This window comes from Colletotrichum paranaense (assembly GCF_030867605.1).
Source record: "Colletotrichum paranaense strain IMI 384185 chromosome Unknown Scaffold_4.1, whole genome shotgun sequence".
In the NCBI taxonomy this organism is placed as follows: Eukaryota; Fungi; Ascomycota; class Sordariomycetes; order Glomerellales; family Glomerellaceae; genus Colletotrichum; species Colletotrichum paranaense.
The window spans coordinates 1259917-1281886 of NW_026848962.1; the positions used below are offsets into that span (position 1 = coordinate 1259917).

General features: G+C 53.4%; 7 protein-coding genes across 7 annotated transcripts; 3 read left to right on the top strand and 4 right to left on the bottom strand.

Annotated features, from left to right (window-relative positions):
* Positions 1 to 1487: 1487 nt before the first annotated feature.
* On the top strand, positions 1488 to 3386 carry CPAR01_05403 (ubiquitin carboxyl-terminal hydrolase; the record flags this gene model as incomplete). The annotated part of the gene is made up of 1 exon (XM_060489682.1): positions 1488 to 3386. The coding sequence occupies one exon, from the start codon at positions 1488 to 1490 to the stop codon at positions 3384 to 3386; it is 1899 nt and encodes a 632-aa protein (XP_060351148.1).
* A 963-nt stretch (positions 3387 to 4349) lies between these two features.
* Positions 4350 to 5959, bottom strand: CPAR01_05404 (oxysterol-binding protein; the record flags this gene model as incomplete). The annotated part of the gene is made up of 3 exons (XM_060489683.1): positions 4350 to 5226; positions 5308 to 5627; positions 5738 to 5959. Coding segments are annotated over 3 exons (1419 nt in total), but the record flags the coding sequence as incomplete, so codon positions are not given.
* Positions 5960 to 7371: 1412 nt separating this feature from the next.
* On the bottom strand, positions 7372 to 8792 carry CPAR01_05405 (glycosyltransferase family 31; the record flags this gene model as incomplete). Its single annotated transcript, XM_060489684.1, has 2 exons — positions 7372 to 8169; positions 8250 to 8792. The coding sequence occupies 2 exons, from the start codon at positions 8790 to 8792 to the stop codon at positions 7372 to 7374; spliced, it is 1341 nt and encodes a 446-aa protein (XP_060351150.1).
* Positions 8793 to 10972: 2180 nt separating this feature from the next.
* On the bottom strand, positions 10973 to 11357 carry CPAR01_05406 (uncharacterized protein; the record flags this gene model as incomplete). The annotated part of the gene is made up of 3 exons (XM_060489685.1): positions 10973 to 11014; positions 11089 to 11256; positions 11313 to 11357. Coding segments are annotated over 3 exons (255 nt in total), but the record flags the coding sequence as incomplete, so codon positions are not given.
* A 552-nt stretch (positions 11358 to 11909) lies between these two features.
* On the top strand, positions 11910 to 13391 carry CPAR01_05407 (uncharacterized protein; the record flags this gene model as incomplete). The annotated part of the gene is made up of 1 exon (XM_060489686.1): positions 11910 to 13391. The coding sequence occupies one exon, from the start codon at positions 11910 to 11912 to the stop codon at positions 13389 to 13391; it is 1482 nt and encodes a 493-aa protein (XP_060351152.1).
* Positions 13392 to 14093: 702 nt separating this feature from the next.
* Positions 14094 to 15095, top strand: CPAR01_05408 (uncharacterized protein; the record flags this gene model as incomplete). Its single annotated transcript, XM_060489687.1, has 1 exon — positions 14094 to 15095. One exon carries the CDS (start codon positions 14094 to 14096, stop codon positions 15093 to 15095), a length of 1002 nt encoding a protein of 333 aa, XP_060351153.1.
* A 277-nt stretch (positions 15096 to 15372) lies between these two features.
* On the bottom strand, positions 15373 to 15913 carry CPAR01_05409 (uncharacterized protein; the record flags this gene model as incomplete). Its single annotated transcript, XM_060489688.1, has 2 exons — positions 15373 to 15572; positions 15640 to 15913. The coding sequence occupies 2 exons, from the start codon at positions 15911 to 15913 to the stop codon at positions 15373 to 15375; spliced, it is 474 nt and encodes a 157-aa protein (XP_060351154.1).
* Between the last annotated feature and the right edge of the window lie 6057 nt (positions 15914 to 21970).

Genomic DNA, 21970 nt, shown 5'->3' on the forward strand with positions numbered 1-21970 from the left:
CAATTAAAAAATAAGTTCCTAGGCCGAAAGATGTCATTGGAGGCAGGTTCGCTCTAGAGGAGTTCTTGCCGAGATCATGGCGCGCTTTCTTCAGCAACTGTCCAATCAAAGAAAAAGTTGCAGGAAAGAAAGCGCGGCCCGTCTTTGGGAAGACCCGAATGGGAAGGCTGGGTTTGCAAAGAAGGAAGCAATTTGGGGAACGTACCTTAGAAAAAGGAAAGCGTCGGGGCAACGCGCGGTAACGGTGAGTGCCCTCTTACTGTGTAGATGGGGAGAGTACAGGTACCTAAGGTACTGCCTACCTCGCTGGAATCAATTGACGGGATGCAATGACGGCCGCAGCGGCGCGCATAATGAGGCGGCGGCAGGCGCAGCCAAACACCTTCCATTCTTTCCGTTCCCTTGCCAGATGGGATTTTGCCGAGAGCCATTGGATTCCTGCATTTTACCTCCTTCGTCCCCTTTTCTGTGTGTACCTAGCAGTCGGGCAAGTTGTGTATGCATACTTAGGTATCCTGCACTTTAACTTCTTCTGTTTTCCCGTCTTCCCCATCCCGTTTACTTTGTCTTACCTTGGTACCTTAGCCGCCCCCGCCGACTGCACACCGACTCTCAAACCGCTGCTGGAGGGGCCCTCCTTTGACTGACAGAGCAAACAACAGGAGTAATGCCTGCTCTTCGGCTCTCTTGAACCAACAGCGCACACACGCAGACCAACAAAGCAGACAGACGTTCTGCAGTCCATCTGCTACCATCCTCGTCACATTCTCATGCTGCTGGCAATACTGGCTACTGTCGCCGCCGCTCTCGCTTCGCTCCTGGAAAACGACATGCGCCACTGACCGTACTGCGTCCTTTGCCTACGTCCCCCGACCCCCGATCCCCTCGGTCGGTGGTGAACCCCCGTCCACCTACTTGATTTCTCCATTTTACCCCGTTTTTTCACTCTGCCACCCCCCGTCCATCCATTCCAGCAACCTGGTGTGTTCCATCGCAGACCCTCTTTCCCAGTCCACGTCTCCAGTTTCTAGCCTCCTTCTCCAGTTCTCGCCTCATCTCTCTCCTCGTCACTTCTCCTCCTCTTCTGTTTCGCCTTACGCCGAGCTTCTCCCACAGCCTTGCCCTCTGCGGCTTGACATCGTCAACCAAACTCTTTACAAGCCGTCTCCAGCGTTTTGGAGAGACAATGTTGGATCCCTGTATCCCTACTGGCCCGGTCTTCACAGCATTATGAACTTGCGATTCCTCCACCTACAGAAAGCATAGGTAAATTTGGCTTCCGTCCTGCGCCCTCGGGACGACGGGTGTAACGCACCACGACCACTACCTTGGGACTTTTTCACAATTCTTCGGAGACACTTGTGCTGACCATTATTCTTCCTCCAGGAGCCGCACATCCCCGAGAATCGCGCTCGTCCGCGCATAAATCCGATCTCCTCCACGTTACCTCGACTGTCCCGAGCCTCCCGATTTTTCCATTTTCCAATATGCCCGACAAAAACGTGACCACGATTTCCTACGCCGCCGGCGCATCTTTGGCTGCCATTGCCCTCGTCTACGTCTTTGCGCCTACATTTACAATCGACGAGTCCAGCACCTCATCGTCACGTAGGAAAGGCGTCGTCGGCTTGCGCAATGCTGCAAATGATTGCTTCATCAACTCGACCCTGCAGGCCCTCGCGGGTCTCGGCGAGCTGCGCATGTACCTAATTCGCGAGACTCACCGCCGAAATATTGACGATGAAGGCGTATACTCCCAATTGGTTCAGCCGCCCGGCAAGAGCTACCCGGAATGGAAGATCGAGGGCATGCAACGCGGTCTGGTAACACAAGGACTAAAGGATATGCTTGACTCACTCAACGAAAGGCCCATCTACAAGAAATCAATCTCTGCGATTGAATTCGTGAGAGTACTTGAGACGGCGTTTAGGCAGCGCATTAGTCGCCAGCAGCAAGATGCCCAGGAATTTCTCCAAATAGTGGCCGAGAGACTGAAGGAAGAGTACCACGCCGGCGAGAGAGCACGTACCCACGCAAGATTGGAAGCCTCACGAGCTACCTCGGTAGGTGCTTCTGTCAATGGCGACGCAGTGCAGGAAAAGCTGGAAAGCCTCAACCTGGCCAACGGCAACGGCGATGAGTCCTCCTCAGCATTGCCTACACCAACAATACCCAAGATACAGACCAATGGCATACATGCGCCTCTGGACGAAGACGAAGGCTTTCCCATGGAAGGGAAATACGAATCCCAATCCGAATGTCAGACCTGCGGCCACAAGACGAAGCCAAGAGAGGAGTCCTTCTACATGCTGACGTTAAATGTGCCCCAAGTCAGCTCCACCACTCTCAGCTCATGCTTTGACGAAATCTTCAAGACGGAAATGATTGAAGACTTCAAGTGCGAGAGATGCCGACTGATCCATGCCGAAGAATCCCTCAAGAGCGATCTAGCAAACGCACAGAACGAGACTGAGAGGACCGCACTCGAGGAGGCAGTGCGCAAGTTGCGCCATGCAATTGACTTTGATCCGGAACATGTCCCTGAGGATGTGCTCCTCCCGAACATTGCCAATGCGCCCAAGCGTAAAATCGCACGGTCGACGCGCCTCACGTCCTTCCCCCGCATCCTTGCCGTCCATCTTTCGCGGTCCATCTATGACCAAACGTCGACCAAGAACTCGGCCAAAGTTGCCTTTCCAGAGCGATTGCCTCTTGGTGGCTTGCGCGATCGTCGCAACTACAAATTGTTAGGTCTCGTTACCCACAAGGGAAGCCATCATAGTGGACACTACGAATCGTTTAGACGACAGAATACGTATGCTCCGTATTCCAATCAGAATACCTTCCAGCCATCAGGCATCTACAGCAAAACGGCGAGTCCCGCCGCCACCCCACAGCCATCGACACCGCAACTCGACGCCATTGCTCGGGGAGTCAGTCCCGCCGTATCGACACCCGACCTTCTGACGCCGAGCTCCGAGACGGCATCCTCTACCCGATCACTATCATCATCCGACGCTTCGCCGAAGGACCGAGTAAGGAAGAGAATCAGTCCGACATCTGCTCCACGCGACAGGCAGAGAGAGCCCGATTCGGCTAGCATCCGATCCGTACGGTCGCTTACTGCCTCGGCGAAGAGCACCGTTTCAAAGATTTCACAAAAGGTCAATGGACACAGCACACTGGGAAGCAGTCCGCCTCACTCCACACCAATGGCCGTAGTGCCTCGGCCTCCTGTCCACAAGTCCCGCAAGAAGCAGCCCGCTGATCGCTGGTGGCGCATTAGCGACGAGAAGGTCCGCGAAGCCAAGACGGCCGAGGTCCTCGATCTTCGACGTGAAGTCTACTTGCTATTCTACGAGCTCGAGAGGGATGACAGCCCGTAGAGCGAGGCTGGCAACGTTCCCTCGCAGCTTAGAACGTTGCCTCCCGAGTTCGAGCCGTTCCGGGCCTACACAGCCACCGCCTCGATGAAACTTACAATGCTGCGGTGACCTTGGCCTGCATACATTCTTGAGATTCCAATGTTTTGAACATATCACGCACATGCTCTTATGCGCGCACAAACTCACACAACGATTGCTTGGGGAAGAAAGAAGAAAAATGCATCGGATGGCGTAATAGTCTTATTGTTTATGCATCTACATGGTGGGCAAAGCCGCGAGGAACCCCGACCAGCATTTGAGGTGGTTGTTAGAAGCATTCTTTGCAGAATTGGCTTTTTTTTTGTTCTTATCAGGGGGGGAGGTAGAAACCTGGTTGTAAAGAGACGAAGTACATAAATAGTACGAGGGGCAAAGACAATCGACCTTGCCAGAGACAAGGTTGGATAAAGCCCAATACAGCGTCGCAAATCATGGCCAGAATTCTCTGTCTACCATGCAGAATGCTCTCTCGACAATACCATGCACGCATACCGATTATTCTGGGGACCTTGACATCGATCATCACATTGCTGGAGATGACCACCAGGATACACAGGATGGTGTGGAACCGACGTCAGTCCGAAAACCCAATGCAGCTACGAGGAAAGGAAACATAATACGGACTACCACGCTAATGGCACTGAATCGGCATGTTGCGTGTGCAGCAAGGTTAATCTGACTTTATACGATTACTTGTACTCTACTCGGTGCTCATATATGCCGCGAAGTCGGGCTCACGGCCACATGAAGAACATTCCCATGCGCCAGTTCGCCAACTCTAGCAAGCGTTCCCATCGAGACTGTCTTCCCGTCCCCTCGCCGGAGGCGAAGCTCCTCACCCTAGAGACTCCATGCCGGTAAACACTCATTTCTCAAGCCCTTCCTCATTATCGAATTCCTCTCTCTCTCGTCGTACGTCGTAACTCATGATGACTTTTGCTGTCCCAAAATCTCCCCCGCAATCTTGGCCTGGTCCGCCTCGCTCAGCGCCGCCTGGCTGCGCACCTTATCCGCCTTCTCTGCATCATACCGCCACAGACCGCCCGTCTTGTCCGCATCGCCCGTAGCAGGGAGACCAACGGCGCCACCGAGGGATTCGAGCACGGCATCACCAGCGCTCTGGCGATCGGTGAAGTACCTGCGGTCCCAGGTGCGTCCCTCTGTCTTCTCCTTTGCGCGGAGGTCGCGCTGCGCCTTTTCAATAGCGGACTTTTCGCGACTGACGAGGTCCATGTCGCCCTTTGCGATGCCGTCGGCGACGCCCTTCCAGGCGCGGCGGGACTCGAGCGGGTGCTGCTTCTCGAGGGGGGCGACGATGAGCTTCGAGGTTGGGTGCTGCGATGCGTCGTAGGTGTCGATCAGGGTCTTGGAGGAGTTGTGCTTTGCGGCGCCCTCGTGGATTTCAAAAGATTTGGTCCAGACGCCCGTGATGTTGTAGGCCACATCCTTTTCCTTGCCTGTCGGGTAGACGGAGGCAATGACGCTGTTCTTTTTGCCCGAGAGCCAGCCCTTGCCTGAGTAGTCGATCTTGGAGGTGTATCCCGTGGAGGAGGTGATGAAGGAGGTGCCCTCGAGCTCGATGAAGGGAGCGCCGAAGATGAGGCCTTCGATGTGGAGCGCGGGCAAGGTGATGAGGTAGGTTTCCTTCTTGCCGTCAGGGGTCGGGATGGTCAGGACGGCATGGCCGATTTGCTTGATGTTGATTGTGCGGCTGAAGGTAGCTTTTTGTGCGTTGTAGCCCTCGAGATGGACGCCAGTAGGGAGGTTGGTGATGGAGTAGGCTGTCGCGGGTGGGTGGTGGCTGTTTAGAGAACGGCGATCAGCGTCCCCATCCTAGCTCTAGAGTCTGGAGTATCTCTCAGGGGAACAAGGGCTCTCTTACCTAACCTGCTCACTGATGAGCTCCGTCGTTCCAGCATCATCCTCCCACTTTCCGAGGAAGAGTTCGCCGAGGAAGGGGTTGAGGGGCTTCTTCTCGTTGCCGTACTGCTCGCTGCGGGAGGCGTACTGCTGCTTGAGGGTGCTGATGAACCACTTTGTGACGAGCAGGGCGCGCTTGGCCGGGTCTGCCTCCTTTGCGGGGGCAGCGAAGATGGAGGGGTGCTCGCACCAGTAGGAGGAGAATTCGGTCAGGGAGGTGCTGGAGAGGATGAAGGGCGGGGCCGTCAGGGAGGAGAGGTCACCGTTGAAGGAGGCGATGGACTGTGAGAGGGCGGCGAAAAGCCGTTGTCAGTTGCTACGTTTTTCGTGTCAGGGGTGGGAGGGAAGGTTGGAAGACTTCGTAGCGAAGAGGAAGCAGAGGAAGGGCATACCTTGAGGAAAGCTCCCCAGCTGCCCTGGTTGGCCTGAGCTTGAGCTGATGTTGGGGTCTGGGCCGCCATTGTGGATTCGAGGGGTCGCGGTTGTTGGGTGTGAGATGTTGTGGCAGACTTGAGGCAGCTGTCGTCAGAGTTGTGAATGGCTTCGAGAATATAGGAGAAGAAAGAATAGGGAGTTGGAGGGTGCGTGTGTGTGCGTGTGGATGTATGTTGTGTCTAAGTTTCTCCCAAAAGTTACGGCTTGCAGGCGGGGTCTCTTGAAAAAAGACCCGCGTGTGGTGAGCTGTCTTGGACCTGTCTTTATGGGAAAGTGGGATGTCGTAGTGTCGCAGGGGTTGGGCGCCGCTTAGTGACCGCACTCGCTGTGCTGGTTACGGGACCTGCTGCTCAGAACAGCTTTTGGCGGGGCTCCCCAACAGCTGAACAGGGATTTGGGAGCTGCGATTTGCAGTTCTGGTGTCTGGGTTGGTCCACGGTAGGGCCAAACGGGAGGAATGTTTCCACTACCGATGAACGACAGGGAACCTCGAGAAAAGAGTTGGGAAATGAAGTCGATCTGCTCGGTTGGTTGACTAGGCGATGGAGACACAGCTATGAGAGCTGAGAGTGGTCCGTTTCGTGAGGTGCTTCTTGTTCGATTTCTTTATTTCGCTTTGAACAGTGAGGGTGTTTGCCAAGCGGATTGGAAGGAGACGTGGAAATTAAATCTTGACCGTTAGAAACCAACGGACAGACCCAAAGGAGCTTTGCTGCTGTTTAATTCCATGTCCGAGGGGCAATGCGATGCGATGACGGGCTGGTGGGTGGTGTGGGAAGCTGGTTGATAGAGTTGACGTCAACTGTCTTGTCGACCACCACTACCAAACCAGTTGGCATCCGTGGCTTCTAGACCAACTTGCAGCAATGCGCCGTACTGATTGCAAGAGGCGAAAATGATGGGATGGAGCGTGGCTTAGCTCGCGTCAGTGACTGTGTGTCCAGTGTCGTGTGCGCGCACATAATGAGACAGAGACGTCATCGTCATTGACGCCCCTCGCACTAAACCTCAAGGGACCTGGGACCTTCCACGCCCGACTGGCACACAGTGACTTTCCCCGTCCGAAAGGTCGCTGCTGCAGCAGCACACCATAGGTACCTAAGGTACTGTCCCTGCACGATGACAGCCAGCCCGATTCGTTTCATGGGGCCCTGGGGGTCAAGCCACACACGTGCTCATCTGAATCTCATGGCTAAGCCACATATTAGATGGGGCTGGTCCGGACCTGCCCTATGGAGCTCGGTCCTCGATCGGGCCCGAGTTGCACCCCGCCCGAAACCGAGCTACCGGTGAAGTTGCTTCCCCCACGGGGGATACGGATGTGCCGTAGCATCAGATATATTCATGTGGAGATTGCTGCCGGAGTCGTCAGTCTCTCAAAATACTCCTGCAATAAGCAAATAGGAACTTCTCGTTGAGAAAGAAACGGATCGATTCTTATTTTCGAAGTAAGATCCTAAGTTACCTGCGCCATCCCCGAAATACCAACGAAATGTAATCCGATCCTAACCACCGCTACGCCTCTGTGTTCCCTGGGTATCATCACGCTCTCATGTCTACCGTTGCCGTCTATGGCCACCTGTTCACCTTCTTAACAACTTACCTGTAGCTTCTCAACTTCGTCCGTGTTGATCCCCGAATAGTGCCCCTCTATTTCCTCCCCAAGAATCATCCACGGGCTTAGCTTGCACTCCGAGATGTGCTCGACCCAAGCCCACGCCAAACACTTGCTCCCCATACCCTCACACTCCTTCAAACACGCCTCTGCGCTGGTAACCGCGTGCACCATCTTCGCTCGCTCATCAATCCTCCCAACATAATCACGCCCAGTCCGCACCGGCATCCTCCTAAACTCCTCCACTGACGGCGCGCCATAAATCTCCCACAGCTGTCCCCAGAATACTGGACTCCTCTCGTCCGCAAACGCCCGTCCAACTCTCTTCATCTCAGCTGGGTCCGCCACCCCGTGAAACGACACGAGCGGCGAGCAGAATCGGTCCGCCATCATCTTGCTGATATTCGGCCTTTCGCCATTGAAGAAGTGGCTGTACCGCTCATCGAGGTACACCCCGATCTTCTGGAACGCCGTTGCGACAAGCTTATCACCCCACGTCTCCTCGAGCGAGTGCTCCTGCGCCGCGGCGACAACGTCCCGCCGAGAGAGGAGCTGTTTCGCTGCCTCGTGCGATATCACGACGGCTGATCCGCCGTGCGCAAAGCGGCCCTTGAAGTCGCCGACTGCGTTGCCAATGTACTGCGGCTCGTCCGAGTCCCAATGCGCGAGAAGGAGGCGGAGGGAGGATTTAACGAGGTAGGTGTCGTCGTCGACGATGACGTACCATTTCTTTGGCGGGAGGTTGTCGTAGATGTATTCGAGGCCCCAGATGAACTTGTGCTACTGTCAGTACGACGCTCTCGTTGCCTTGCGTGCGCGAACACACGGGGAAAACAAGGAGGGAGAGTATTTACCTTGAGCGCATCCAGATCCCACCCGAAACTCTGGCCAATCTCAGTAGCTTTAGCATCATCCCCTTTTTGCACGGCATCCCTGAGGGCCAGATACTCCTTAAACTTGGGCGCATCATGATGGGCCCTCATCTCCGGCATCGCCATGACGCCGCCAATGGCATCGTGCACCTTCACCCCGGCAATCGTCCCATTCTCCCGCGGCGTCCAGTCGCCCACTACCACAAACGCATCCTTATCCCGCGCCGTGAGGTCAAATGCCTCAAGCTGCGCCGCGAGCCGGTGACGAGTTCCGTAGCCCGTCTTGATGAGCAGGCCGACGTCGGTGCGGTACTCGATGGGGAACTTGGCGGGCTCGTACAGCCAGGCGTCCTTTTCGGTTCCCGGGCCGCGCCACCAGTTTTTGAGGCTGGCGGTGTTGAAGCGGAAGGCGAGGACGAGGGGATTGTCGTGGGGGAGGACGAGGAATAAGAGGGCGTTGCCGACGAGGAAGGCGAGGAAGAGGAGGATGAAGAGGCGTCTTATGCGTGGTGAGGGGAGGAACATGGTTGTTCTTGTTTGGCGACGGATGTGATTGGGCGGTTTTGGGTGTGGTTCGTGGTGAGGGGGTGGTGGTGGTGGTGTGGTGAGGTTGTCATGAGGTGGTGGCCGTCACGCACCGGCGATTGGGTGGCGGTTGTTGGTGATGCAGGTCAGAGTCACATATGCAGAGCCGCGGGAAGGAAGCAGAGCGCAAGAGAGTTGAAGATCCGGCGATGGGAGCTAGGCGTGATGTCGCAGGACACACTGGATCTTGATCGAGAGGGAGGAATGGCTGCCAAGGGAGCGTTCGAGTGACGTAAGCTATACCTTTGCGTTGTGGTTAAGTGAGAAGCAACCGTCGTCAGCAGAATGAGGCTGATGTGGTGATGAGGTGGGTCGTCGTCGTGATCATTGAAGAAGGTGGAAGATGTCGCTTGAACTCATTGACGGGGTGGATAGAATGAAGCTATCGCGATGGGTGTAGATGCGGCATTGTAAAGTTGAGATGCGACAAAAACTCTAGAGATGTCGTTGAAGGAGTGAGAAACAAGGTCGCCACGCCAGAAACATAATTGGGCTTGGTGGCTGCAGGACAAGGCCGGTTAAAGAATGAGACCAGACGACTGAGACGGCTAAGGAAAAAGAAGACAACACTCGAAAAGCAAAAAGGCCAAGCGCAAAGCAAACTCATGCGCGCCAAGGTGTTGCACCCCATCCAGTCCCCCTCATCTGGCCTGAATAAGCCGCGCCACCGGCAGACGGCGTTGCGTAATGGTCTATTGGCTGGCAATGGCTGGGTGCCTGGCTGAGCCAAGAAGATACCAAGAGCACACCGCGATGGATTCACTAGCAAAATAAAATGAGTGCCGTTTTGCCGTGCTGCGTGGTTTTGTCTTGGGATTTCTTGGTGCTCTTGGAGACTGGAGTTGCCGTGGGGTGGCCCTGGACGCCCAGCAAACCAAATTCGGCACAGCCCCAGCCGAAGGGATAACACCAAAATGGCAAAGGGTCACACCATGAAGCGGATATCTCTTGAAGGACTTGCGCGTCTCATCTCCATGTCTGGTCGAAACGCGCGAGACCCCTTCCCAGACTATCCTCAGAATTGGAAGAAAAAAATTGATCTGATAGATAAAGGCGACGTACGCACTTCGTCTGCGTTCCCCTCCCCCTCATCCCGATGTCGACCAACAGAGATAACCCCTCCACAAATGCCCCTGTTTTTGTTTTACGCCGTCGCGCTTGGTTCGTCATATTGAACCCTGCTCGATTCATCCTGGTACCTCACGGAATGATGCTCTCAACGGGCTAACACCCAAAAAGTCACAAGTTTGGGTTCGTGGGGGTTCCACATCCAGCCCCCCAAACTCCCGTTTTCAGGTGTACCCAGTTACATCGGCACGATCGGACATTTCCCCGGCTGGAAGACTGCTCCACGCCGCCGATCACCATCTTCGGGCCAGCCCGAGCTGTCACTTTTTCCTCTGCAACGTCAGCATGTGCTCAGTTATGAATATCTGAACCATCAAGTTATGCTTCTTTACGTTGACAGCCATATCTCAGTATTTTCGTGACTGTGTCGGAAATGCTCTCGTCCCGGATAACCTTGCCCAATCAAAAGCCCCAGTGAGAACCCGATATACCCGAACATGGCCAGAAATCTGTACTCTGGCGGTGTTCCAACGGGCATGGGATTCTATAAAATACAACGGTCAAGGCTCCTAGGACGCATCTCACTGCTATCGAGATAAAGACTATGCCATGCTGCTCAATTCCGGAGCCGTACGCAGTGCTAAATGCGTATTGCAGCACCAGCTCTTCTGCTTCACGACGGCAGCTCCTATCACTGGGATATTTTTTGTTCGCGGTTGTGGCTGCGTGAGAGAGCGATGCAGACGTCCACCAGCCCTGGACCAGGAAACGGCATTATGATGTACGTGGTCGAAGACAGAGCATTGAGATAGTCAAGCTGCAAGAGATTCAGAGCCCTACGAGAAACCGGGGGGCGCATATTCCGGCGAAGCTGGGGCAGAACCTCACGCCGAGAGTTAAGGGCCCATCCAGAGAGAGACTCATGAGACGCGGTGCCGGCCAACTTCCTCCAATGATGGACCGCCAACGACAGGACTCAAGCCGAGAGTGAAGACGCACATTGGTCAAGGCACGATTGCCTGTATCAGGGTCAAGCCAAACTCCTCGAAGAGCTAGACACGAGCGGGAATGAAGATAGAGATTTCCAAGCTTCTGTTGGGTTTTTAGTCAATTGGCCTCATCCTTCTACAATTCGAAAGGGCTGGATGAGGTACGCAGTGAAAACAACCAGGGACAACATGATGACTTTTCTGATCTTGAACTTAGGCGCCGACCCCATGTAGTTATGCGTAATCTTGCCACGATCCCATTCCGAGTTATCTTTCTCTTGGGCTTCTATCCAGCTTCTAGTAGCCTCATCGACACCACCTGATGGTGGCCCTTGTTTCTCGGGATTCTGCTAGGGGTGATCTTGGTCGGATTCTGGCGAAATTAGTCTGTTTCGTCTCACACTAAGATGCGGCAGCTAGATTCCCGTAGATGCAGCAGCCGCGAAATAATCAGGGCCAACTAACCGAATACCAGATTGGAGTCCGTCTAAGATGCTGGCATCATCGAAGAACAATTAACCGTTGATGGTCCCGACACTGGTTATTTAATGGTCTTTTCCGGTGTCCTGAATAGAGCTGCACTGCCGGAGTTTGAGGGAATGCAGCTTTTAGGCATCGTGCATCAAAAAGCTTCCGAGAACATCTCTGATTCGAATATAGTGCTTCTAGAGGGAACAGGAAGGTGCAGATCCATAGAGACGTTAATGTCAAGGAACATTGGTGAGAATGTCACCGAGCAGTTGTGGAAAGAGCTGTCCAGTACTTACACAGTACGGAGTACGGGGCCGCAAGGGTTCTCAGGGCACGTAGCGACAGGGGTAGACCCCTGAACGCTTGACCGGGGATTTTGCTCAGAGCCTTCCGTGACTTGAGGCAAGCTCCATCACCCCTGCTCAAGCTTCCGGTCCGTCTCAAAAAATCGTCGAACATTTCCACATTCCCAAAGCTCGCACCAACATCGCGCGATGCGAGCCTGGAGCCATCACAACCGTCGTTGATCATGTCCCCGACCGAAATCACAGCTTCGACAGCACCGATTGCATCGCCGGCGGCTGCTATACCGGTGGCAGCTCCGATCGCAGCACCGACAGCAGCGTCGTCCGGCCCAGCCTCGATCTTCAACCTCGATGCCCTCTTCAACAACCCCCTCTTCGCCGGCGGCATCGGCCTCGCGAGCTTAGGCGCAGTCGCAGCCTTCGGTCGCAAAGGCGTCGTCGTCGCAGCCGGAGCTGCTCGCCGCCGCCTCCTCGTCAATGTCGAAATCAGCAAGCAGGATCCAGCGTACCCTTGGATTCTCGCGTGGCTGTCGCAGCCGCGCGAGCAAGCCGGTTTCATTGCCTCGCGCATCACCCGCATCCACAACCTCTCCGTCTCGACGACCACTACCACCCAGCGAGGTGCAAATAGCCCGACAAATGCGCACTTTTTCCTACAGCCTGGGTACGGGCGACATATCGTCAAGCACAAGAATGCGTTCATCGCAATCAACCGCGAGAAGCACAATACGGCCAACATGAACACGGGCGAGCCTCACGAAATCGTACAATTGACGACGCTGTGGGCGCACCGTCACGTCTTCGAGGACATATTTGGTGAGGCGCACGCGCTGGCGGCGAAAGCGAACGAGGGCAAGACGGTCGTATACTCTGCAAGAGGCATGGAATGGGCGCCGCTCGGTGATCCTCGGAAGAAGCGACCTCTCGGCTCGGTTATACTGGATGAGGGCGTGAAGGAAGGCATCGTGGACGACGTCAAGGATTTCCTGGGACGACAGCAGTGGTATGTTGACCGCGGCATCCCCTACCGCCGTGGATACCTGCTGTTCGGACCCCCTGGCAGCGGCAAGAGTTCCTTTATCCAGTCTCTTGCTGGTGAGCTGGACTTTAGCGTGGCCATGGTCAACCTCAGCGAGATGGGTATGACGGACGACAAGCTGGCATATCTCTTGACGAAATTGCCCCGCAGGAGTATTCTCTTGCTAGAGGACGCGGATTCAGCGTTCGTCAATCGCCGGCAGCGCGATGCCGATGGCTACAGCGGCGCTAGTGTCACCTTCTCTGGCCTGCTCAATGCTCTTGACGGCTTGGCTGCCGGCGAGGAGCGCATCGCGTTCTTGACCACGAACCATATTGAGCGTCTTGATCCGGCGCTGATTCGACCGGGTCGAGTAGACATGATGATGCGTATCGGCGAGGCGACTAAGTACCAGGCAGGTCTGATGTGGGACCGCTTCTACGGCGACGTGGACACAGACGGTGCTGGTCGGGAACGATTCTTGCAGAGACTGGAAGATCTGGGTCTCTTTGGTAACGGCGCCGGGGAGACAGCGAACCGGTTCACGAGTACAGCTGCGATCCAGGGCTTGTTCTTGTTCAACAAGAATGACATGCAGAGCGCGATTGATATGGCCGAAGGTCTTATCCCGCGCAAATTTGAGGCTGAGGATGCGATTCCTGAGGGAGCCATAAAGACAAAAGCCTAAAGATGCCTATTAAAGATATGAGAGGCACATTGAAGGATGTAAAGTTTTGTAACACCATGTATAAATCATCTAGACAAATCTGAAATGATACCCATGCCCAACACTCAGCCTCGATACACATAGGAACACAGAAACCACGGAGTGTCCGCGTGAAGAGCCACAAGCGCAATTACACGAATCACCTGTCGTCAGCTCCTTCTCTGATGCTCTTACCACTTGTGTCTTGCCTTATCTATTCGCTCTCAATGCGCCTTCCGTTGCAACGGCTTTTGACCAACACGTGCGTCCGAACGGTTGGAGAGAAATTGGCACCACTAGTGAGTCAGCCCGGTCAGCCGGTTCACTTCTAATATCGACGGCAGCTACTGAACATCGACAACCTTATTTCTTTCCAATCCAACATCTCGGATTCTTCTCCACCTTTTAACGTCAGCGATTCCGCGAATACATTGCCTCTCTTGGTAATTCATCAATCAGAACGCGCATCCTTGCAAAAATCTCGGCGGCGCAAGAGATCTCCAGGCACACACAGCACCAACCGTCCGAACCATTAACCCCGCAGCAAGGATCTGGCTTCTAGGCACATTCCGTCTCGTTCAGGCGCTAGGCATCCATCCCAAGACGCCATATCAATCCTTCATCTCAACCTAAAGCTTTTGTCAACTTCAACCGTCAAGCAGCGTCTCAACATCAAACATCACGATGCCGCAGAGAAACCTCTTCGACTTCGCCTTCTCTAGGAACGGCGGCGGAGTACAGAAGAAACCTCGCTCGCCAAATCAGCAGTCCCCCACGCAATCATCATCAGCACCAGGCCCCTCATCCTCGTCAAAACCCGCCCAAAAACCATCAGACCGCTCAAGTCCATCACTCGCCGCCGTCGCAGCAGAAACCCGCTCCGCGCTTCCCCAGATCCTTCCCCACCTCCCCAACATCAACGCCTCGAAATCAGAAGATCTGCACCTGGACTACCTCCCGCCTCTCAAAACCTCAGCCTGCCCGGGACACACCCCGCGCGCAAAGATTAAGATCGTCAACGAGGACTCGCTCAATGCCGCAATCGAACTCGCTGCGCGCCGACCTGATGGCGGCCGTGTGGCTGTGCTGAATATGGCTTCAGATATCCACGCCGGCGGCGGATGGTTGAAAGGTGCGATTGCGCAGGAGGAGGCTATGTGCTATCGTTCGTCGCTTTATCTCAGCTTGCATAAGCGGTATTATCCCTTCAAGCGCCGCGGAGGGCTTTACACGCCTGATGTGGTTGTCATCCGAGGTGATATGGCGAGCGGTCACAAACTTCTCGTCCCGCGAGTTGCGTATGACGATTTACCTGTTGTGAGTGTGCTTAGCATTGCGGCGATTCGGAGACCGGAAGTAGTGAAGCGGAAAATCTCTACGCCTGCTGGGGACGAAGAAGTGTATGAGTTTGCTAAGGAGACAGACCGCACGCTCACGATGAGTAAGATGAGGCTTTGTTTGAGGATGGCGGCGAGTCGGGGGCACAGTCTGCTTGTGCTGGGCGCGTTGGGGTGCGGTGCATTCAGAAATCCACCTGAGGAGATTGTCAAGTGTTGGCTTGAGGTGCTGGGCGAGGCAGAGTTTGGGGGTGGGTGGTGGAGGGAGGTTTGGTTTGCGGTCTACGATCGCAAGAATGAGGGCAATTTCGAGGTCTTTGAGGACTATCTTGGTGGAGTGCGGGTATAGAAAAGTATTCGGTTCTCTTATGAGTGCAGAAGGCTGCTGGGTATCAACTAAGCCAAAGGCAGAAAAGACTATGGTACATGAACCTGAGTTGCTGATGCATTTTCGCTGTCCCAAACAATGCTGATCCAATTTATGAGCTGCAGCGCTCGAGCCAAATCTCCGGCTCAAGTATGACCGGTGATGCGTATGCGAAAAGAAAATGGGTATTTGTGGCCGTTGCCAATTGGGGTGCACCGAGGTGTTGCCGGGAGTTCGTCTGATGTACGAATACAGAGTATTAGACCGTTGGTATAAAAGCAGGGGCTGAAGTCCAGCTGTTTCCTCCATCTGCCATGGCGCCGTTCGTGACGGACAGGTGCCAGGTCACCTCCTTGCCGCAATCGAGAAGCTGTCTTCCGGGCTGGGCCGCCCAGGGGATCTGAGAAGTGCCTTCGGTGTTGCGAGGCCGAATGCGACGACTGTCGGGCGTAGAGGGCACTAGATGGAGCTTCAGTCAGACGTTACTCGTGTCAACGGTCATGCATAGATAGGGGGTTCTACTTACTCAAAATACGATTCTGAACGATCTTTGTGATGCGGCTGCCAGCGGAATGATCAACTAGTTCGCTGTCAGCAGAACTCATCGCGAGATGAATGTGTTGATGCGAGAGCCAAGTCAGATGTCTTGGGGGCTTGCGTGTCGAGGCAGGGGTGAGGTCGTTCTTGCGGCTCATCCATTGAAGGAAGGCAAATAGGGTCTGGGCAATGGCGAATACGGTTTGTAGAAGGGCGATGAAGAGGGCAATGAGGCCAACGGTGGCCTCTACTGAGATGGCCATGTTGGCCTCCAGAAGAGAATATGTAGCCTTTCGGAGGACGGATGAGGATTCGGGCGTCTGTCAACAAGGTACTAAGTATGGTAGGTCTTACCGCTAGGTTGTAACCGAATGACTGAGGCTTTGGAGTTGGAGACGAGGATTCGAGTATCAGTGCTGTAGTGGCGAGTTGTCCAGTTTTCCCAAGGAAAATGGGCTTTGGAAGGGGTCCTTTTGGGTATTTAAATGTTGATTTGCACCTGTCCCTTGCTCATGGTCGAGCGCAACCGAGAATAAGGTAACGTCCTCCTGCGCCTGTCAGGCCAACTGGCCGGGCGTATTTCGCAGCACCAACATACTGGCACACACACACACACACAGCCCAGTGGACGTAACAAACCCCTTCTCTGGGAGTGTGGCAATCTATGAAGCACGCCCAGACAATGACGTCGACGGGCAATTAGCCTTACATTCTCACCCTTAAAGCTGCACCGTGAATGACAAGAAACCCAGTACTCAGATAGCGTGCTAGATGGTCTCTAGATCGCCGTTCTCAGCCTTTTCAAGCACAGTCTATACGCCATATTGTTGACCGGTATCCAACTCTTACATCGTGACGTCTTGGGGTTGGCACGGAGCACTGCCACTGTGGCTGCATCCTTCCAGTACGCAGTCTCGTCACCTTCCGTCCGTTCACATATTATTATGTTCTCAGCCCGTTCTGCTCGACAATTCCAGTCCGTTTAATCTATGTTCGCACCTGGCTTCTCACTTTAAATGAGGCCTCCTAAGGAAACACTCGAACCATGCCCACACGTCAAACGCATCGAGGACCGCCTTGAAAATCGGTTTGCAACCCATCATCTCCTCGTTTAAGTACACGTTCCCGAGTGGAACAAACGTCATTGCCTTCACAGTCTACCTTACTTACCTATGATATAGTGGAAGTGGCCAGGAGGCCGCCGAGTGCGCGTCTCCGCGCTGATATGCCTGCCTAGGCCTGGGCTGTCCGTAAGGCTGGGGCTAGATTGCTTACCCCCTACTTCGTACTCGAGGTCTCTTGGGTAATTATCCTCCAGTAAGTTAAGGTACCTCGACGATCATCAGACAAGCGTTCACGTCTATTGTTTCTCCCGCTGCCGCGTCGGGGGCCGAACATATAGAAGACTGCCTCCGAAACAAGACATTCGCTTTTGCTGTCGGTCAAATGAGGCACACCCAGTAGACTTCGCACGCCATCAAAACACTCTCTCAATATCCTGACTAATTCAAAATATAGAACCTTGGCATCATGATACTTTGATGAGTTACTCTTCCTAGGAGGTACTTTTCGGCTTACTGAGACGTGACTTACTTATTCTGGCCATCGGCCACCGACCGGTGAGTGGGGCCGCTGTTTCCACCCCGCCCGTGCTCCGGTCACTCGCCACCAACTGCCGCTGAAGACTAGCAATTATGATATAATCGCTAAGTAGGACTGCAGAATGAGCCCGGCGATTGCAAAACGCAGCTTACCTCCTGAGTTCAACCCAGATTGTTGAACGTTACCGATGAATGCTTACTACGTACCTCATAGTTGGTTCTGTCTGAACTCGAAGCGACGCCCTCTTTGGCCTATCTTCGCCATGGAATTAGTAAAGAACTGTTGCATCCGACAAGAAACCAGGACCAAATGAGGTACCTAGGAATTTCACCGTTCAAGGAAATGGATCTTACACCTTTGGCACTCAAACAAGTACTCCGGTGCACAGTAGTACATTACCTAAGGTATTGCGTCGGAGGTTCACCCAGGAGGAATACTAAGGCACCCCCGCTTCTCCAATAAGTTAAGTAAGTATGCACGTAAGTATCTTAGGTTGAGGTGCCAGTTGCCCTAGTAACGATGTCAATAGTTTAAAAGAAGGCTCCTCCCAGTTTGGGTACCGCTCAGTCCCCTCGATTCTCATGTTCCACGCCGCCCAGGCGCTCGCCTCCACTCTTCCGTGAGCCTCCGCCTCCGCATTACTGGCACGCGATCGCAATACCATAATGGCAGTTGCCGAAGGCCATATTTGAATATCTCCAGCTTTTTAGAAACGCTAGAACTTTGACGCGGATTCGATGTTCAAACAAACTCAAGGCAACCCAGACAAGGTAGACTAAAATGATGAATTGTGTTTCGACATTCCATACACGCAGGAATTCAATGCAACAACCTGACACCCCATGACTTTCCCGGAGGCCTATGATTTAACAACTCCTAGCAAGCAGAAGTCTCGGTCGATGCCGACCATTTTGATGTAACCCTTGTATAAATGCACGTCTCCCTGGTCATGGAGTACCAGTCCAGTGCCAAAGGATCGTTTTGCGAAAATGAAGCTATCGCGGAGGGGCTATCGGTCTCGGGTCTCCAGGATGGCCGAGTTCGAGCAAATGTGGAATTTGGGGACGCTGAGATATGAAATATACCTCGTCAGCGTACTTTCAAGGTAAACCATCATGAAAGGGCGAAGTAAAAGAGGCAGAATCGACTGATGCACAAGACGAGAGAGCCAGGAGCAGGGAGATTACCTGGCAGTTCAGTGACATAAAGTCGATGGCGTCGCATCCATTGAATGACGACCATGAGGGCCGGGGGAAGGGCGACAAGTAGCGCGATTATAGCAATAATGGCTTCCGTTGGAAGGAAAAGCAGGAATAACTAGCAACACCGTTGAGCTACTATCAAGGACAAAAAACATCAATTGGTTTTGAAAAGGTGCAAGAGATCATCATCTGCGGGGCAAATATGGGCTAGGTACCTTCCAAGATCTCCTACACGACACGCGGTGAATGGGACAAGCGGTCGAATAAGTAAGGTGCATATAGGTGAGGAAACAAAAATGGGGAAAAGTCTATAGATGCACACGTTTTGATAACCCGTGCAACACCCAGTCGGCCGAAAGCTTCGCATAATCTGTGATATACCTCCAGATCACCCGGCGATCCACTTGCCGTGCTGTCGAGGTGCGGTGCGCTGGGCTTGGCCTGCCCGCATTGTCCACCGTCGACGGGATGCACCTGCACCATCCGTGGCTAAATACACAGTCGGACAAACACGCAAGTCGAGGGAGTGCGACGTTATGCATAATCCTAATGCTACCAAGAAGACCTCGAGCGATCCGATGTTACCCTCGTGTAATTGAAAGTTTCTCGTGTGACGGAGTACCATTCCAAGTCGTCGAGGTTGCGGCGTGTAAGTGTCGATAGCTCAGTCGAGGCATCGAGGTCTGGTCTCCACAATGATCGTGGTTGTCCCAGGCTTGAGATCGCGGGCGCTGAATCAGAGATGGTAAGCGCGTGTCAGGTGTTCATATGTTGTTTGAATATAAGAAACGTTTGGGCTCTCAAAAATTGCAGCCCGGGAAACCAAGAAAGGGGAATAAGTAAGTACACCGGGGGAAACTTACCTGGAAGTTCAGAGAGATGTTGATTCTGTCGTTGGATCCATTGAAAGACTACAATTGCGGCGGGAGGGAGACCGAGAAGGAGGGCGATAAGGGCAATGACAGCTTCTGTTGAGAAGCTCATCGTCAGAGAAGCGATCGTAGGTAACTGGAAACTTGAAAAAGGAGCATATTACTTCGATGCGGCTACTTGAGAACGAAAAGGTTCAAAAGGGACGTCGTATGTATATGTACAGTAGGGAAAGTGAACTTCGGGTTCATCTTGAGGGAAAACGGCATGCAAAATGAGCCCGGCCCACGGCGTTGGATGCCGATTCCGCTGCATAGGTGAAATTCATTCTACCAATGGCCAAGAAATCCGGCTGACATGAGAGCAACATCTTGGTGTCGGCGAATCTGTATTCTTGGAAGACGTGGCTGAGCATCTGCCGCAGTTTACGACCCCCCAATGTCTGGACCGCCCATTTCAACTAAGCTCGTTCCAGCAAGCCTTGAATAACGTGACCTCTAGTAGCTGCGGCATCCCAACCTTCAGCGAAGCACTAGGCGGTTTTGAGTATTATTGCTATTTATCTTGATTCCCCTCTCTTGAATTAAAGGTGCTATTTCCCCCTCTCCTGCGAGATGGGCACATGGGAAAGCCCAAAAAAGCTGCGACACCTCAACTTGACACGACTGTAGAATTTGCAGCAAGAGAGGATGTGTCTTGAAATGAGATGTTTCTTTGGTAAGACGGAAGATCTCAAACTCGTATTTCGCGCTAAATGAATTCGCAGGTCCACCTTCGGGTGGCTACGAAACTGTTGCCATCACTAATTCTACACAGTTTCAAATATGTGTAAGTCTCGGTCTTTTTTTGGCTAACGGTCCGTCCCGTCGAGGTGGGCGCGCCGGGTCGATCTTACTTCCCCGTCCCGTTCCAAGGCGCCGAGGCCCGGACGACCGCCGATAGGGCTCTGGTTTTGCGATTACATGTAGCCCTCTCCACCCATAATTGGTGATGCAGTCAAGCGTCAGCAAGCGGCACCGCCAGAGCTTTCTCATGGCTAACAGCTTGGCCTCGAAGGATCTAAAGTAACCCTCGCGTACGTCAGGGTCTCGTGCGTTACTAAGCACCGTCCCGGTCCGGTCGGCGGGGTGTAAGTGCGGAAAGCTTGCGGTGGGCATTCGGGTCCAGACTTTGTAGTGGGATTTGAGCGAGGGCGGAGACTGCCGGCGTTACATAGTAAGCTGCGATCCCGGAGCATCCTTATCTAGGTATGTCCATGAAGACCTTGGGAAAATGAGAGCAGACAAGCAAAGACAAAAGTGACGTGGGAGATCGGTGAGTATTTATTCTTGACAAAACCATTCTCCCAGTAAGCGCGAGTTAACGTCAGTACGTCACTGATCAGAGTTCCAGCCAGTAAAGTGATGATCCGACCCTGTCCCCGTCATTCCCCTTAACTGAAAAAATTGAGATAGACGTCAAATTAGAGGAAATACAGGGGACATGTATCTAACCTTATCTCGCGCTTCATGGGATAGCACTCGGAATATGATGGAGGGAAGAGCGACTGAAAGAGCGACACTAGCGACGGCAGCCTCCGTTGAAATGAAAGTCAACTGTCCCATCGACTGCTACCTACTTAGTCGACGTCAGTACAAAGGTACGTACATTTACGAGGTGTAATGGCCAGTCATATGATAATCTGATCCCATTTCCGCTATTCCCTTCAATTAAATACTTATCTTCGGTGTTGAGTTGGTAACAAACTGGAGATACTTGGACTGACGTCGACTTGCAGTCGATCGCATAAGGTAGCCTGAAATGATGACTGTGGTGATAGAAATGCACTTATACGCTGCGCAATGGAATCAAAACACAACATGAGAGCGGGAGAAGAAGCGCAAAGGTACTTGGATGGGCAAGTTCGCTCTATATCGTCTCTTGACTACCTACTTATGTCGACATCCAAATCTTCGTCGCGACCCAATCTAACTGACCTATCCAACAATCAGAGACAAACATATCATCGGGCCATCGTCCAAAATGATCTGAGTGCTCGGAGCTGCACGCACGATAGCGGCACCTGTCTCCAGATCAAGAGGAGGACTCACTGACAGGAGCGCCGAACGTAAAATGAACAAGACCATGATCTTCCGAAGCCTAGGTGCTAGCAAGCTGATGACCAACGAGGCCGCGATCGCCCCAATTTCAACTGCATGTGTTCGAACTTGCACGTTTCACGTGTCACAGAATACCATCCCACTGTGTCGAAAGCATCGGGCGAAATCACGGCGATGGGGTCGAGCTCCCATAACGATCGTGGCCGAGCATGAGCGGTAACCGCTGGCGCTGAATTACGACTTGTTAGCGTATCCTCAACCCTGGAAATTCTCACCTCTGAGATACGTAAGAATAGAAAGTAATCCAACGCCAATCATTTACCTGGAAGTCCCGGGCGGAGAATTCTTCTTCGTTCCATCAATTGGATGACTCCGATTAGAGCGGGTGGAAGGGTAACAAATAGAGTCATGATAGCAATTACAGCTTCTGTTGGAAAGCCCATTATGAGGATAGCTCTGGTACAATTTAAGCAACATGGATGTTGGGGCAAGACCCAGGCTCGCATCGTTGAGTGGCTCGCCTTATAATGTATGTAGCATGACGAAA